Below are 13822 nucleotides of genomic sequence, written 5' to 3'. Positions count from 1 at the left end.
TGTTTAAATAAAAGTACTTAAGTCCATCAATTTAAAAGATGTAAAGATAAATGATAAAATCAATTGAGGCTATGAGGAAAGAGGCATTGCTAGAAACAAAATAAACTTGTGTAATCTTTCTGTAGTACAGTCTAGTTGTATGAAATAACCAGAAAATTCATTATTCCCTTTAACTTCTGTAATGTTACTACTACAAATTTATTCCAAGGAAATAATTAATTTAAACAAAGATGTTTGTAACTGCCCTATACATAGTGGTAATGAAAAGTTGGAAGCAACCTAAATGGTTAGTGTTTGGCAAACAGTTGAACAGAATATCGTAGATACATCAAAATAATGGAGTACTATACTGTATTGTTCAAGTCATAAAGAATGGAATATGAAGAATTATGCAAAAATATGTAAAGATCCATATCAAATCATGCACAGTGAAAAAAGCAGGAGCAGAAGGCCCACAATTATGGTTTAAAAAAAAAAGCCTTGCACATAATAGTCATATGTGCATATGCAATTATAAGAATCAAAAGGAATTATTAAGTGAGTTACTGATAAGAGGGAACTGGAACCTAAAAGCATATATTACAGTTTTTCTGTAGAGTGGGATGAAATATACATACGAATTTAAAAAGTTTCCATGCAAAAAGAATCAGTCTTCAGACTAAAAATAGTAAACATACAGAAGTTATTTTGGTATTTATTTTTTCTGTCTACCTATATACCTATAAAAGGATCTTAATATTTTAAAAAATGTTTATACATATATAACCTAAAAATAGGGTACCTGAAGTAAGAAAGTCATAAGGTATTTTAAAAACTAGAGAAATTCTAAATTTAAAAACTACTCTGACTTCCTTTTGTTATAGTTATAAAAGAGTGACTCAATTTTTGTGTGACAACAACACATTCTCACCTCTTGGCAATACAGCTCAGATAGAAGACTTGCTGCTTCAAATTTGACATCTTCAAACTGCGGAATCTAGTGACACCTAGTTAAGGAAATATGAAAACTGCAAAAAAAAATTATATTGCAAAGACCTATACACTAAGATAATCACTTTTAATCACAATGATATGCAGTCCCAATGCTATATTGAGTTGGATGACTAATATTTGGCCATTCATCCAAAGTTTACGACATATGTTATTTGACAGAGCAACACTTTAAGAGAAATAACTACATGAAAAGGATACTTGTTGGGATATCAACCACTGTAAGAAAAAAGAAAAAGGGGATTAGATAATAACTGACATTGACATAGCAAAAGTTTACAAGGCATTTGAGGTGAAGAATTGGGGAAGGGTTATGTATTTGTTGCTTCCTGAAAAGAAGATCATTTCTGGGGGCAGTTTCCACTCTCTGGTAAACCTCGTTAGCCAGGCTTTTAAAGCTCTCCACAATTTGGCCCTGCCTTCCTAGCCTTAGTTTACACAGCGGCTTCTTCCTTACTCTACACTGCAGTCAGCTGTACAGCTCTTGGTTCTTAAGACACACCCTGTACTTTCCTACTTCTAGATCTTTGTTCACTTCCAAAATTCATCCTGTCTTCATCTAGGCTAATGATATTCCTAAGCCTACCTCAAAGACTACTGCTTCAAAGAAAACTTCCAAAGAAAATTCCACTAATACCTCCCCACCATCCAGTAGTGATAGCTCCTTTATCTGACTTGACAACACACTGTAGTCCTCTTACACACCAATTGTATCTACATACAATGCTTATCTTCCTTCTCTCCCCAAATACCTCCTCCCCAATATGGGGGAGGTTGTGGGTTTAGTGGGTTGCTAAAATCATCTATAATATCTCCCATTCTACCTTCTTATAAACTTATCTCTGTTGAATGTGTCCCTTCCTGCAAAGGCCATCCCACATATACTCTTGTTCCTGTAAAGTTTTATATCTTTCAGGATCTTGCCCCTTCCCTCTTCCCATCTTTTCCTTTCATTTTCAATCTCTATTTGTTGATTCATTCTTTGCTACCTACATAAACATGACCAAGTCTCCCACATCCTTAAAAAACTTTCACTTGGGATCAATGAAATAGATTGGGTACATGAGATTCAGCAGTCAATGACAATAGTAATCTACTGTTTGATAAACCCAAAGACCCCAGTTTTTGGGAAAAGAACTCATTATTTGACAAAAACTGCTGGGAAAACTGCAATACAGTACAGTAGAAACTGGGTGTAGACCAATATCTAACACTGTATACCAAAATCAAGTCAAAATGGGTACACGATCTAGGTATAAAGGCTGATACTATAAGCAATCTGACGGAGCAAGGAATAGTGTACCTGTCAGATTCATGGAGAAGGGAAGATTTTATGATGAAACAAGAGGTAGAGAGAATTATAAAATGCAAAATGGATAATTTTGATTACATTAAATTGAAAAGTTTCTGTACAAACAAAGCCAATGTAACCAATATTAAGAGGGAAGTGGAAAATTGGGAAAGAATTTTTACAACCATTATCTCTGATAAAGGCCTCATTTCTAAAATATACAAAGAATTGAGTCAAATTTATAAGAATACAAGTCATTCCCCAATTGATAAATGGTCAAAGGATATGAACAGGCAGTTTTCAGAGGATAAAATTAAAGGTATCTATAAGCATATGAAAAAATGCCCTAAATAACTATGGATTAGAGAAATGCAAATCAAAACCACTCTGAGGTACCACATCTCACCGGCCAGACTGGCTAAGATGACAAAACAGGAAAATGATAAATGCTGGTGAGGATGTGGAAAAATTGGAACACTAATGCATTGTTGGTGGAGTTGTGAACGGATCCAACCATTCTGAAGAGCAATCTGGAACTATGCCCAAAGGGCTATAACTAAGTGCATACCCTTTGACCCAGCAATACCACTTCTAGGGTTGTATCCCAAAGAGATCATAGAAGTGGTACCCGTTTATACAAAGTTGTATCCGTATGTACAAAAATATTTATAGCAGCTCTTTTTGTGGTGGCAAAGAATGGAAATCAGGGGGATGCCCATCAATTGGGGAATGGCTGAACAAGTTGTGGTATATGAATATAATGGAATATTATTGTGCTATAAGAAATGAGGAGCAGACAGACTTCATAATACCTGGAGAAACTTATATAAACTGATGTTGAGTGAGAAGAGCAGAACCAGGAGAAATTTGTATACAATTACAGACACAACGTAAGTGTGACAACTAATCTTGATAGACTGGTCTCCTCTCAGCAATGTAAGGTTATAAGACCCACTCCAAAAGACGCATGATGGAAAGAGATATCCACTTCCAGAGAAAAAGCTCTTTCTTTTTTTTGGTTTTCTTTTCTCTTTTCCATTATTCATACCATTGGTTATGATACTTCTTTACAACCTGACTAATGTTTAATGTGAAGGTATGTGTAGATCCTATATTTGACTACATGCTGCTGGGGGGGGGAGAGGGAGAGAAAATTTGAAACTCAAGGGATTGTGGATCTGAATTGTTGTAAACTAAAAGTAAATAAACAAATTAATTAAATTAAAAAAAAACTTCACTTGATTCTTTAATTTCCAGGAGCTCTCATACTGTATTTCCTCTTCTTTTCACAGCCAAACTCATAGAAAGGGTCTTACATTCATTACCTCACCTTTTACTAAATTCTTAATCTCTTATAATATGGTCCCCTCCCACATCTGAATGAAATGGTTCTATACAAAGTTATCAATGCTCTCTTATTTAAGGCCATCTAAGTTCTCATCCTTTCTAACCTCTCAGCAGATTCTAACAACTGTTGATCTCGTCCCAGATACTCTCCTCCATTGGCTTTCATGATGCTGTTTTCTCCTAGCTCTCTCCTTAACTAGTTGTACCACTCTTCATTTCTGTTGTTGCTGGATCTCCAGTCCCTTAATCACAGATGTTTTCCAGACTCTGTCTTGAACCTTCAAATCTTTGTTCTCTATAGACTCTCTTTTAAATATCTAATTAGCTCCATTTGGTTTAACTAATCACCTCAACACAAATAATTTAGATCTATATATTCATTATCACCAACTGCATGCTAGAACATATCTACCTGGATGTTCCAAAGACATTTTAAACCCAACATATCCAAAATGGAATTCACTATCTTCCCTACTACAAACTTCTCCATTTTTGTCAAGAATACCCACCGTTCTTCCAGTCACTCGACTAATAACCCAGGAGACATTTTCTATTTTTATGCCAATTCACTTTCAATTAGCCACAATTTGGAATAATTCTACCTCCATAACATGTATCAAAGTAATTCCCTTTTTTCCACTAACATTAGTACAACAGCATTTTAGCTTCTCATCAGTTCTGGTCTCAATTATTCTAATAGTCTCCTAATTGATATCCCTGCTTCTAGTCCTCTCTACTCCATTTTCCACACAGCTGTTAAACTGATATTCCTAAGGCAGAGGTTGCTTCTATCACTCTTCTACTCAAGAAGCTACAGTGACACCCTCCTTCCTCTAGGATAAAACACAAATTCCTCTATTTGGCACTTAAATGCCTTTACAATTTGTCTCTAGCCTATCTTTCTACCTCACAGATTCTATGTTCCAAATAAACTGCCTTACTTGTTGTAGCCTAAATCTGAAAACCTTTGAGAAACCTTTGTTTTCCTTAAGGCTCAGCTCAGGAGCTACCTTCTATTTGAAGTCTTTCCTTATTCCCTTAGTGGTAAATGCTCTCTTTCCCTAAAATAGCTTACATTTTACTTGTATGCATATTGGTTTTCTCTAGCAGAATGTAAGTTCCTTAAGGACTGGTACCTTTTTTTTCTTTTTGTTTTTATATTTTTAGTGCATAACATAAGGCCCATACACATTTTAAGTACTTAATAAATGCTTGTTGAATTGAACTGAGACAGGGCTCAAGTTTCATTTATCTATTAGGTCAAAGTAGGGGGAATGGCCTCTCGGGGCTTCAGAGACAGCAGTGAAGGGGGCACGGATCCCGTAGCAGTAATGTGGAGGGAATAGTATTGGCAGCTACAGGTGGGGACTGCTTGCCTGGAATTACATTTCTAAATTGGGCATGCTGATTTAAAGGCTCCCTATATCTAAAATGTACAGTGCCACAGAGTCTATTGATTTGAGTACAAAATAGATATGAGTAGATGACATTCATATAATACTTTCTACCATTTAAAAATTGCTTTCCATATATTATCTCACCCAGTTAAATTAAAGCAGCTATGTCTCCTCTCAAAACAGGCCACTGAGCTTTTTTTTTGAAACCCCAAATAGAACTCAATAAAAATAACTGGTATAAAGACAGCAAAAGCATGGCACCAGCTGGATTCCTAAAGGGTTATAACCTTCAGGCTGCACACAGAATGTAAAAGGATAATACCAGAAATGCTTATATAGCCTAAACAAATTAGAAAGTGTTCTTCCTTTTATTTATGAGTTATTTGACTAACTATAAATTAACTTAATGGACATAAATGAAGTAGTAAAAGATTTCACTGATCATAATACATTTTCCCCAATAACTGTCACACTTATTTTGAAGCAAAACCTGACAAATACCTCCTGGTATCAGTTATAAAACTGGTCCAATTTTCCAGGACTTTTGATATGTAACTCTATTGCTAGCAAAGACAAGAAAATAGGGTGAAGTCCCTATATTTGGTCTAAAAAGATTTCCTTTTAAGTATGTGACATAGTGATCTTCTCACCATGTTTCCTACCACAAGTTCCTCATTTGGGACTTAGGCCTTCATAAAGAGACATTTGTATTAAACTTTAATGGAACAAAGCCAATCATTTGGTTACCTGCGGAGTATGGAAAGAAGTAGAAAGGAAAATCTTCACCATGTTTTTATTACCCAATTACAAAGAAGAGAAAGAAGCCAGTAACTATTTATTATATCTATGTGGTCTTTTATTTTCTTCTCACATAAAGTCACTCTTTAAGGTCTTGCAGTATGGTCATTATCTTTACTTGGCCAAGTCCAATTTCTTTCAATTCCCTCTCATGTCTTTCACTAAATATTTGTAAATAATACATCTTATTCTTTCTTAAGAACCCCCTAAACTATCATAATACTTAAGGAGATAGTGTAGAATCATGGAATTTTAGAGATGGTTGGGAACTTAGAACATAAGGTTTCATTGTCAGAAAAGGCCTTAGAATAAGGAACTCAGAATATCTAAACTGTAAAAGACCTGAAAAAAACAGAGCATCAAAGCTGGAAGGGATAAGAGAAGAAAGGACAACAAATGTTAGAACTCTAGAAAAGACCTTGGAGATCATCTAGTTAACCCTGTAGTTATTTATACATGAGGATACTAGAACAGACCAGCACAATTTGGCAGTAGGTAGAGGCCAAAAATATAACAGGCTGGGGCGGCTAGGTGGCGCAGTGAATACAGCACCAGCCCTGGAGTCAGAAGGACCTGAGTTCAAATCTGACCTGACACAACACAAAAACTAGTCATGTGACCTTGGGCAAGTCACTTAACCCCAACTGACCCTCAAATATATATATATAAAATAGGCTAAACTTCCTGAGGCAGCAGAGAGGTTAGACCAGAAATAGACTGATGATGATTGGTGGCTGAGTACAAACAAGAGAGTACCTAGTGGTAACCCTACATTTCTGGTGTGTGCAGGCCTGGCCTAAAGAGATTAAAGAATTTACTCAAGGCCAAATCAATTATTCCTGTATGTTTAGAGAGCCATATACAGAAGTCATTAGGAAAGATCACAGGTACTAATCCCTCGTACCTCCTCTACAGCTACATACTTCACCTTATTACCCTTAATAACTTTAAAAACACAAGAAGAGTATATATTTTATAGAAGAAAAGTTTGAAAAAAGCTGTGAAATAAGTAATCTTAAAATTCATCCTCTCCTTTCTTCTTACTTATTAAAACGTTTAGCTATACATTTTCACCAAACTATAAAGAGCTTGAGTACTGATCCAGTGACAGACTTGCTGGTGAATTTTGGTGCCCTACAAACCGTACCTTCTTTGAAAATTCTTCAGCCTTGAACAGCAGTGAACATTTGGTTCAGATCATCCCTCCTGCTCTGAATGAGTATATTAAATGTAAAGTATATGTAAAAAAGTAAATGGTGTATAAGTCACAAGAGCAGGGAAAAAAATCTTTTAAAAATGCTCCACCATGATGCCTTCCCTTTTCCCACTGCAATTCTACACTTCTAAAACTTGTATTCTATTATCTATTTCTCATACTCAATCACAGTTTTAAACAATATTGTCACTAGCAGGGGGACTTTCTGGGTCACTTTCTTTTGCTATTCTTTGGTCACAGCCTCAGCTTTTTGAAGATTCTGATCACTGGGTTTTTCCTTGGTCTCAGACTTGGAAACATTTGTATGGGCCTGGTATAGCTGTCAAACATTTTGGGAAACAAATTCTTTTTTTTTTTTTTTTTTGCTTTTTTTTTGGAGGAGGGAAGGCAGGGAAATTGGGGTTAAGTGACTTGCCCAAGGTCACATGGCTAATAAGTATTAAGTGTCAGTGCATCTAGGTGGCACAGTGAGTAGAGCACCGGCCCTGGAGTCAGGAGGACCTGAGTTCGGATCTGACCCCAGACTCTTAAGAGAAAAACAAACAAACAAGCAAAAAAAAACTAGCTGTATAAGCTTGGGCAAGTTACTTAACCCCAATTGCCCTCCAAAAAGCAAAAAAAAAAAAAAAGTGTTAAGTGTCTGAGGCCAGATTTGAACTCAGGTCCTCCTGACTTCAGGGCCAGTTCTCTATTCATTGTGCCACCTAGCCGCCCCCGGGAAACAAATTCTTATGAAACCACTCTCATAATTCTTTAGCATCACATCCCTGTAGAGATTCCTCTGAATAAGCATTATAATTTTCCAGCTTGTGTCAATTATGTAAATGGTCACATATGGAAATGTAACCAACCTCTACCTAGGGCATTCAGGGTAACTGAAAAAATGAACAAAAATAAAATCATCCTCAGATCTGCAATCTCCTACTTGCACAGCAGCAATAACAAGAGTGGGAGAAAACCAGAATGGAATAATAAGAATAAAAGAGTTCTTAGACCACCTACAATAATAGTTAAATCACTGACACTCTTAATATATAGAAGCAATATGGATTAGTGGATAGGGACCACAAGCCACAACACTAGAGAGAGCTAGGTTCAAGTCCTACCCTTGACACATTTTTCCTGTGACCCTGGACCCTAGACCTAATTTAACCTTTTATTGCTCTAGGCAACTCCTTAGACAGTAAGTTGCAGAGAAGATGCTGACCTGCACTGATAGGAGTTTCCTAATCCAAGAGCTCTTAATACTAATGAAATCACAGGTTTGGTTCCCATCCCTATCCCTACTCAACTATGAACCATGTCCAGCTATCAAGAGTCTAACACAACTAGAAGACAATCACAGATGTACTAACAATCTTGCCATATGTGAAAACAGATGATACAAAGAAGTACTTCCTACATGGAAGGATAATCTCCTTTGTTAAGCAAGTACCAAACATTATTTCACAGAATATTATTTCTCCCTATTAGTGATTTTATCTTCCATCCTCCTGTGCCAAACCTTTATGTATCTCTTCAAGCTTCTCATCAGTACCTCTCCTATCCACCCTTTTTGCTAAGGACCTCATGCTTCACCAAAAAAATTAAAACTATTTTTAGAGAACTCCTCCTTCTCATCTCACATCACTCAGATATCTTCTTTACTTTGATCTCAGGTGAAGAGATGGCCCTTGTTGCCAAGGCAAACCCTTATACACACACCTCTGATTCATCCTCTGCTTAACTTTTCTTGTATATTGCCTCCACTATCATTCTCCCACTCTCTTATTTTCAAACTCTCCCTATCTATTGGCTCCTTCCCTGCTGCCTCCAAATATACTCATGTATCTTCCATCTTTAAAAAATATTCCATGGTACCACCTCACACCTATCAGTGTGGCTAATATGGCAAAAAAAAAAAAGAAAAAAAAAAGAAAATGTTGCACGTTGAAAAGGGATATAGGAAAACTTGGGGTACTAACACACTGTTGGTGGAGTTGTGAACTGATCCAACCATTCTGGAGAGCAATTTGGAACTATGCCCAAAGGGCTACAAAACTGCATACTCTTTATCAATATTCTTTATGGAAAATATGCAGAAAAACTATGTCAACATCTATCCTGAAAGCCTGGAGAAATGTTGCAGAAATATAGCTCACCATATCTGAAGACAGCAATCATGTTCCACTTTCTCCCCCAAATTTTCTCTTGTCCATATTAAATGTCCCTAGTTATTTCAGCACTTGCCCTATATGGTCTCTAAAACCCTTTCACCACTCCAGATCTGCATTCATCAGAGTATGATATGAGAACTCTCCCCTCTCTTATTCTGGACTCTGTGTTCTTTTTCTTAGTGCAGTCTAAGACTAAATTAGTTTTATTGTTGCCATGTTATACTGATGATGCACAGTCCATGAAAAATCCTTACTTTTTCATACAAACTGTTGTCTAAGCATTCCTCTTCCATCCTTAAACTTGAAAAACTTGATTTTTTTTAATCCAAGTATAAGACATACATAATGCTATTCAATTAGCTTATTAGATCTAGCCCAACATTATAGCCTGTTGAGCTATTTTATATTTCAATTCTGTCAGTCAATGCTTCCTACCCTTACAAGCTCTATGTCATCTGAAAGTGTTATCTATTTCTTTTTTACAAATAAAAATGTTGCAAAATGAATAAAAATGCGCCAAGTATGAGTCACTTTTAGCACTTCATTACAAATTGCTCTCTAAGCTGACACTGAACTATTCTGAGTTTCCTTTTTTCTTTTTAAAATTTATTTCTTTAATTAACAAAAATTTATTTTCACACCCCCCTCCTAAAGAAATGCATAAATAAAGAAAAACAAATACCTGGATTGACCATGTCCAAAAAATATCATGTCTCAATCTGTACCCTGAGTCAATCAATTCTTTGTCAGGAAGTGGGAAGCAAGTTTTACTGAATCTTCTGGAATCATGGCTGGACATAGCTTCGATCAGAGTTATGTCTTTCAAAATTGTCTTTATGATGTTGTTATTATTGTATAAATTGTTTTCTTGATTCTGCTCACTTCTCTTTGCCCCAGTTCATACAAATCCTCCCAAGATTCTCTAAAAACATTCCATGCATTTCTTACATAACTATACACATTTTATTTTATTATTTATTTTATAATTTATTTAGCCATTCTCCAGTTAAAGCATACCCCCTTAGTTCCCTTTTACTACTATATTTTTGCACAAATAGGTCCTTTTTCCTCTTTATTTTGGGAACACAATTACCAGTGGTATTACTGGGACCAAAGATATGTAAGGTTCGGTAATTTTTGGGACATAGTTTTAAACTGCTTTCCAGATGGCTGGATCAACCAACTCTACATTAATGCATCTATTTTCCTGGAGTCCTTGCATCATTTGTTATTTTCCAAATTTTTCTGTCAACTTTTCCAATTTGATTGGTGTGAGGTAGAACCTCACAATTGCTTTAATTTGTATTTCTCTGATTATTGGTGATTTGGAGTATTTTTTCATATGACTATTGATACCTTGGATTTCTTCCTCTGAAAACTATCTGTTTATATCATTTAACCACTTATCAACTGGGGAAGAATTCTCTTTATAAATTTGAATCAGTTCCATTTTGTCTTGGAATTGACTTAGCCCTTTATCACAGAAACTTGCTGCAAAATTTTTTACCCAGTTACCTGTTTCCCTTTTGATTTTAGCTACAATGGGTTTGTGTGAAAATTTTACATCATCAAAAAATAAAGCTATACGATTCTCTACATTTTGGTTGGTCTTGAACTCTTTCTACATGCAGAGATCTGAAGTATGACTTCTTCCTTGCTTCATCATGCACAGTGAGGTGTTGGTTTATACCTGGTTTCAGCCAAATTTCAGATTTCCCAGAAGTTTTGGTAGTGAATCCTTTTGATTTACAGATTTTCATTTACAAAACACTAGGTGCTCATTTGTATCTCTATACTGTATAGCTAATCAGTTCCACTAATTAACCTTTTTCTTAACCAGTATCAAATTATTTTAATTATTACCATTTTGTAGTATAGTTTGAGATCTGATTGTTACTTCTCTGGCATTAAAAGGAAATCCCTTGATAAGGTATGGCACTGAATAAATAAGTTAATTTTGGTAGTTTTTTCATTTTTATTACATTGGCTGAGCATAACCACTAAAAACAAAATTTTTCCAATTAAATGTCTTTGTGAGGAGTATTTGTGAAGAACTATTCATATAGTTCCTATGTGTGTCTTAGTGGGTAGACTTTCAAGTATTTTATAATTTGGTAGATATTTAAAATGGAATTTCTTCTGTCTCTTTTTGTTGATTTATATTAGTACCATATTAATGTTTATGATTTCTGTGGATTTATTTTATTTTTTGCAACTCTGCTGAAATGACTATTTCAACGAAGTTTTTAGTTGACTGTAGGGTTCTCAAAGTAAACCATTACATCATTTGCAAACAATGATTTTGTACTCTCTTTACCTGTGTTTACTGCTTCAATTTCTTTTTCTTGTCTTATTACAATAACCTACATTTCTAGGACTATATCAAACAGTAATGGTGATAATAGATAGCACCGATTTACTTTTGACCTTGCTGAAAAGGCTTTTAGTTTATTCCAATACATAAAATGCTGACTCCTAGTTTTAGATACTTCTTATCATAATAAGGAAAGATATATTTATTCTATTACTTTCTAGTGTTTTTTTTTACTTAACAGGAATGGATGTTGTATCTAGAGTCAAACACTTTTCCTGCATCTATTGATATAATCACTAATTCTGTTACTATTATTGATATGGTCAATTATTTTTGAAGTTTTCCAAATATTAAACCTGAATTCCTAGTATAAATCCAACAAAACCATAATGTATATGCTTTTTGTGATATGTTGCTTGCTGATATTTTAAAATTTTTTGCATCAGTATTTATTAGAAGATACTGATTTATCATTTTCTTTCTCCTTTTACTCTTCCTGTTTTAGGTATCAAGATCATATTCATATCATAGAAAAAACTTGGTAGGGCTCTTTTCCTATTTTTTTCCAACACCTTAGGTAGAAATCGAATTAATTGTTCTTTAATGTCTGATAGAATTCGTTTGTAAATCCATCTGCTCCTTTTCTTTGGGAGTTCATTTATGGCTTGTTTAATTTATTTTTGAGATTAGATTGAATCCTCTCTTATGCTGTTCCAATTCACTTAGGTTGTTTTATTAGCATACAATTGGGTAAAATAGTTTTAATAATTTCCTTTATTTGTTGTGAATTCACCTTTCTCACTTTTGATGCCACCAATGGGTTTCCCTTTTTCCTTTATTGAATAAAGTCGGGGGGGTGACTAAGTGGCACATTGAACCCTGGAGTCAAGAGGACAGGGGTTCAAACAACCTCAGAAACTTAACAATTACTAGCCATGTGACCTGGGGCAAGTCACTTAACCCCAATTGCCCTGCCTTCCCCCTTCTAAAATAAAAAAAAAATAAATAATAAAAAAAATCAAATTAGCTAATGATCTATGTATTTTTACAGCTCTTCAAAAACTCAGTTCCTTTAATTAATTTTTGCTTTTGTTATTTATTTTCAAGATTTCTATGTTGATGTTTAAACAGAGGTTTTTAATTTGTTGGTTTTCTAGTATATTTTGTTCTAAGCTCAATTAGCTGATTTGTTCTTTCTCCATTTTATTGATGAAAAGGTTTAGAAATATAAATTTTCCCTTAATCCCTGTACCGGTAGTTTTAGTATGATGCTGCATTATGATTTGTTCTTTGACAAGAATTGTTTAGGATTAAGTTAGTCTCTAATTCATGTTTCAGTCCTTCAATAATCCTTTTATTGAATATAAATTTTCACTGAATTATGGTCAGTAAAGGATATATTTAATATTTCTGCTTCTCTGAATTCATTTGTGAAGTTTTATGCCCCAATACAGTCGATTTTTGTAAAGGTGTCATGAACAGCTAAGAAACACGTAGGCTTGTTTCTAATGTAAGAAATATATATGATTGTGATCCCTGCCTTTTTTACCTCAGCTGAAGCATATCAGATTTTTCTCTAGTTCCTTATTTTACCTGTTTATATTTCAAATATGTAAATATTTGAACGTAAATAATATATCATTGGATTCTGCTTTTTAATCCGGTCTGCTTTCTTCTTTCATCTGGCGGGTGAATTTATCCAACTTACAGTTAAAATTGTTAACTGTACATTTCTCTCCAACTTATTCTCTTATATTTCCCCCTTTCTTTGTTTTCTGCTTCCTCTTCATAAAGAAAAAGGTGGTGAATGAGAAGTGTGCTCAGCACCAGTGATGTAGGTCTGATACAGTCTACTCCTGCTCCTTTGCCTCTCTTCTCTTTCCCTCCCCCAGAGCCCATTTGCAGGTTCTTATCCTTTCTTCCCCTTTCTTCCCCCCACTTTTAAAACCCTCTTCACAATAAATCCTTCAGGTCCATTCATTCATTCAGTTCTAAATCCACTATATTCACCTACTATCACCTGGCTATAATTCTTCATATTGTCTACAAAGAAAGCATCAAAGACTGTAAAAATCCAAGTATGCTATGACCATGGCATTCCCTTAATCTATTTGTCTAGTAACCTTATTTTAAAAAGCATAAGGTTTACATGCCATGAACTTTTCTCAAGGACACCATGCAAGATCTTAATAAACACCATTTCTCTAACTAAATATTTACAAACTATTCATTTAATTTCATTGCCAGGTAAGGTGGCACACACCTGTAATCACTACTACCAGAGGAGAATGATACTGGTGCATTGTATAAACT

General features: G+C 34.9%; 1 protein-coding gene across 1 annotated transcript in view; it reads right to left on the bottom strand.

The window, feature by feature from the left end:
- The window catches only part of MAU2 (MAU2 sister chromatid cohesion factor), a 93162-nt gene that overhangs the window by 66862 nt on the left and 12478 nt on the right, over positions 1-13822 (bottom strand). Inside the window, exons 2-3 of the mRNA XM_069086908.1 lie at positions 1192-1209; positions 911-976 (exon numbers count right to left, since the gene is read on the bottom strand). Coding sequence (XP_068943009.1) covers positions 911-976; positions 1192-1209 — 84 coding nt within the window. The remainder of the gene's footprint in view (positions 1-910; positions 977-1191; positions 1210-13822) is intronic.

The sequence above is a fragment of the Petaurus breviceps genome, unplaced genomic scaffold, assembly GCF_028583685.1.
Source record: "Petaurus breviceps papuanus isolate PSGF00001 unplaced genomic scaffold, PetGlider_PUasm1.0 180, whole genome shotgun sequence".
NCBI lineage: Eukaryota > Metazoa > Chordata > Mammalia > Diprotodontia > Petauridae > Petaurus > Petaurus breviceps.
The sequence above is the reverse complement of the archived record's forward strand: the minus strand, read 5'-3'. Positions and strand labels throughout refer to the sequence as shown.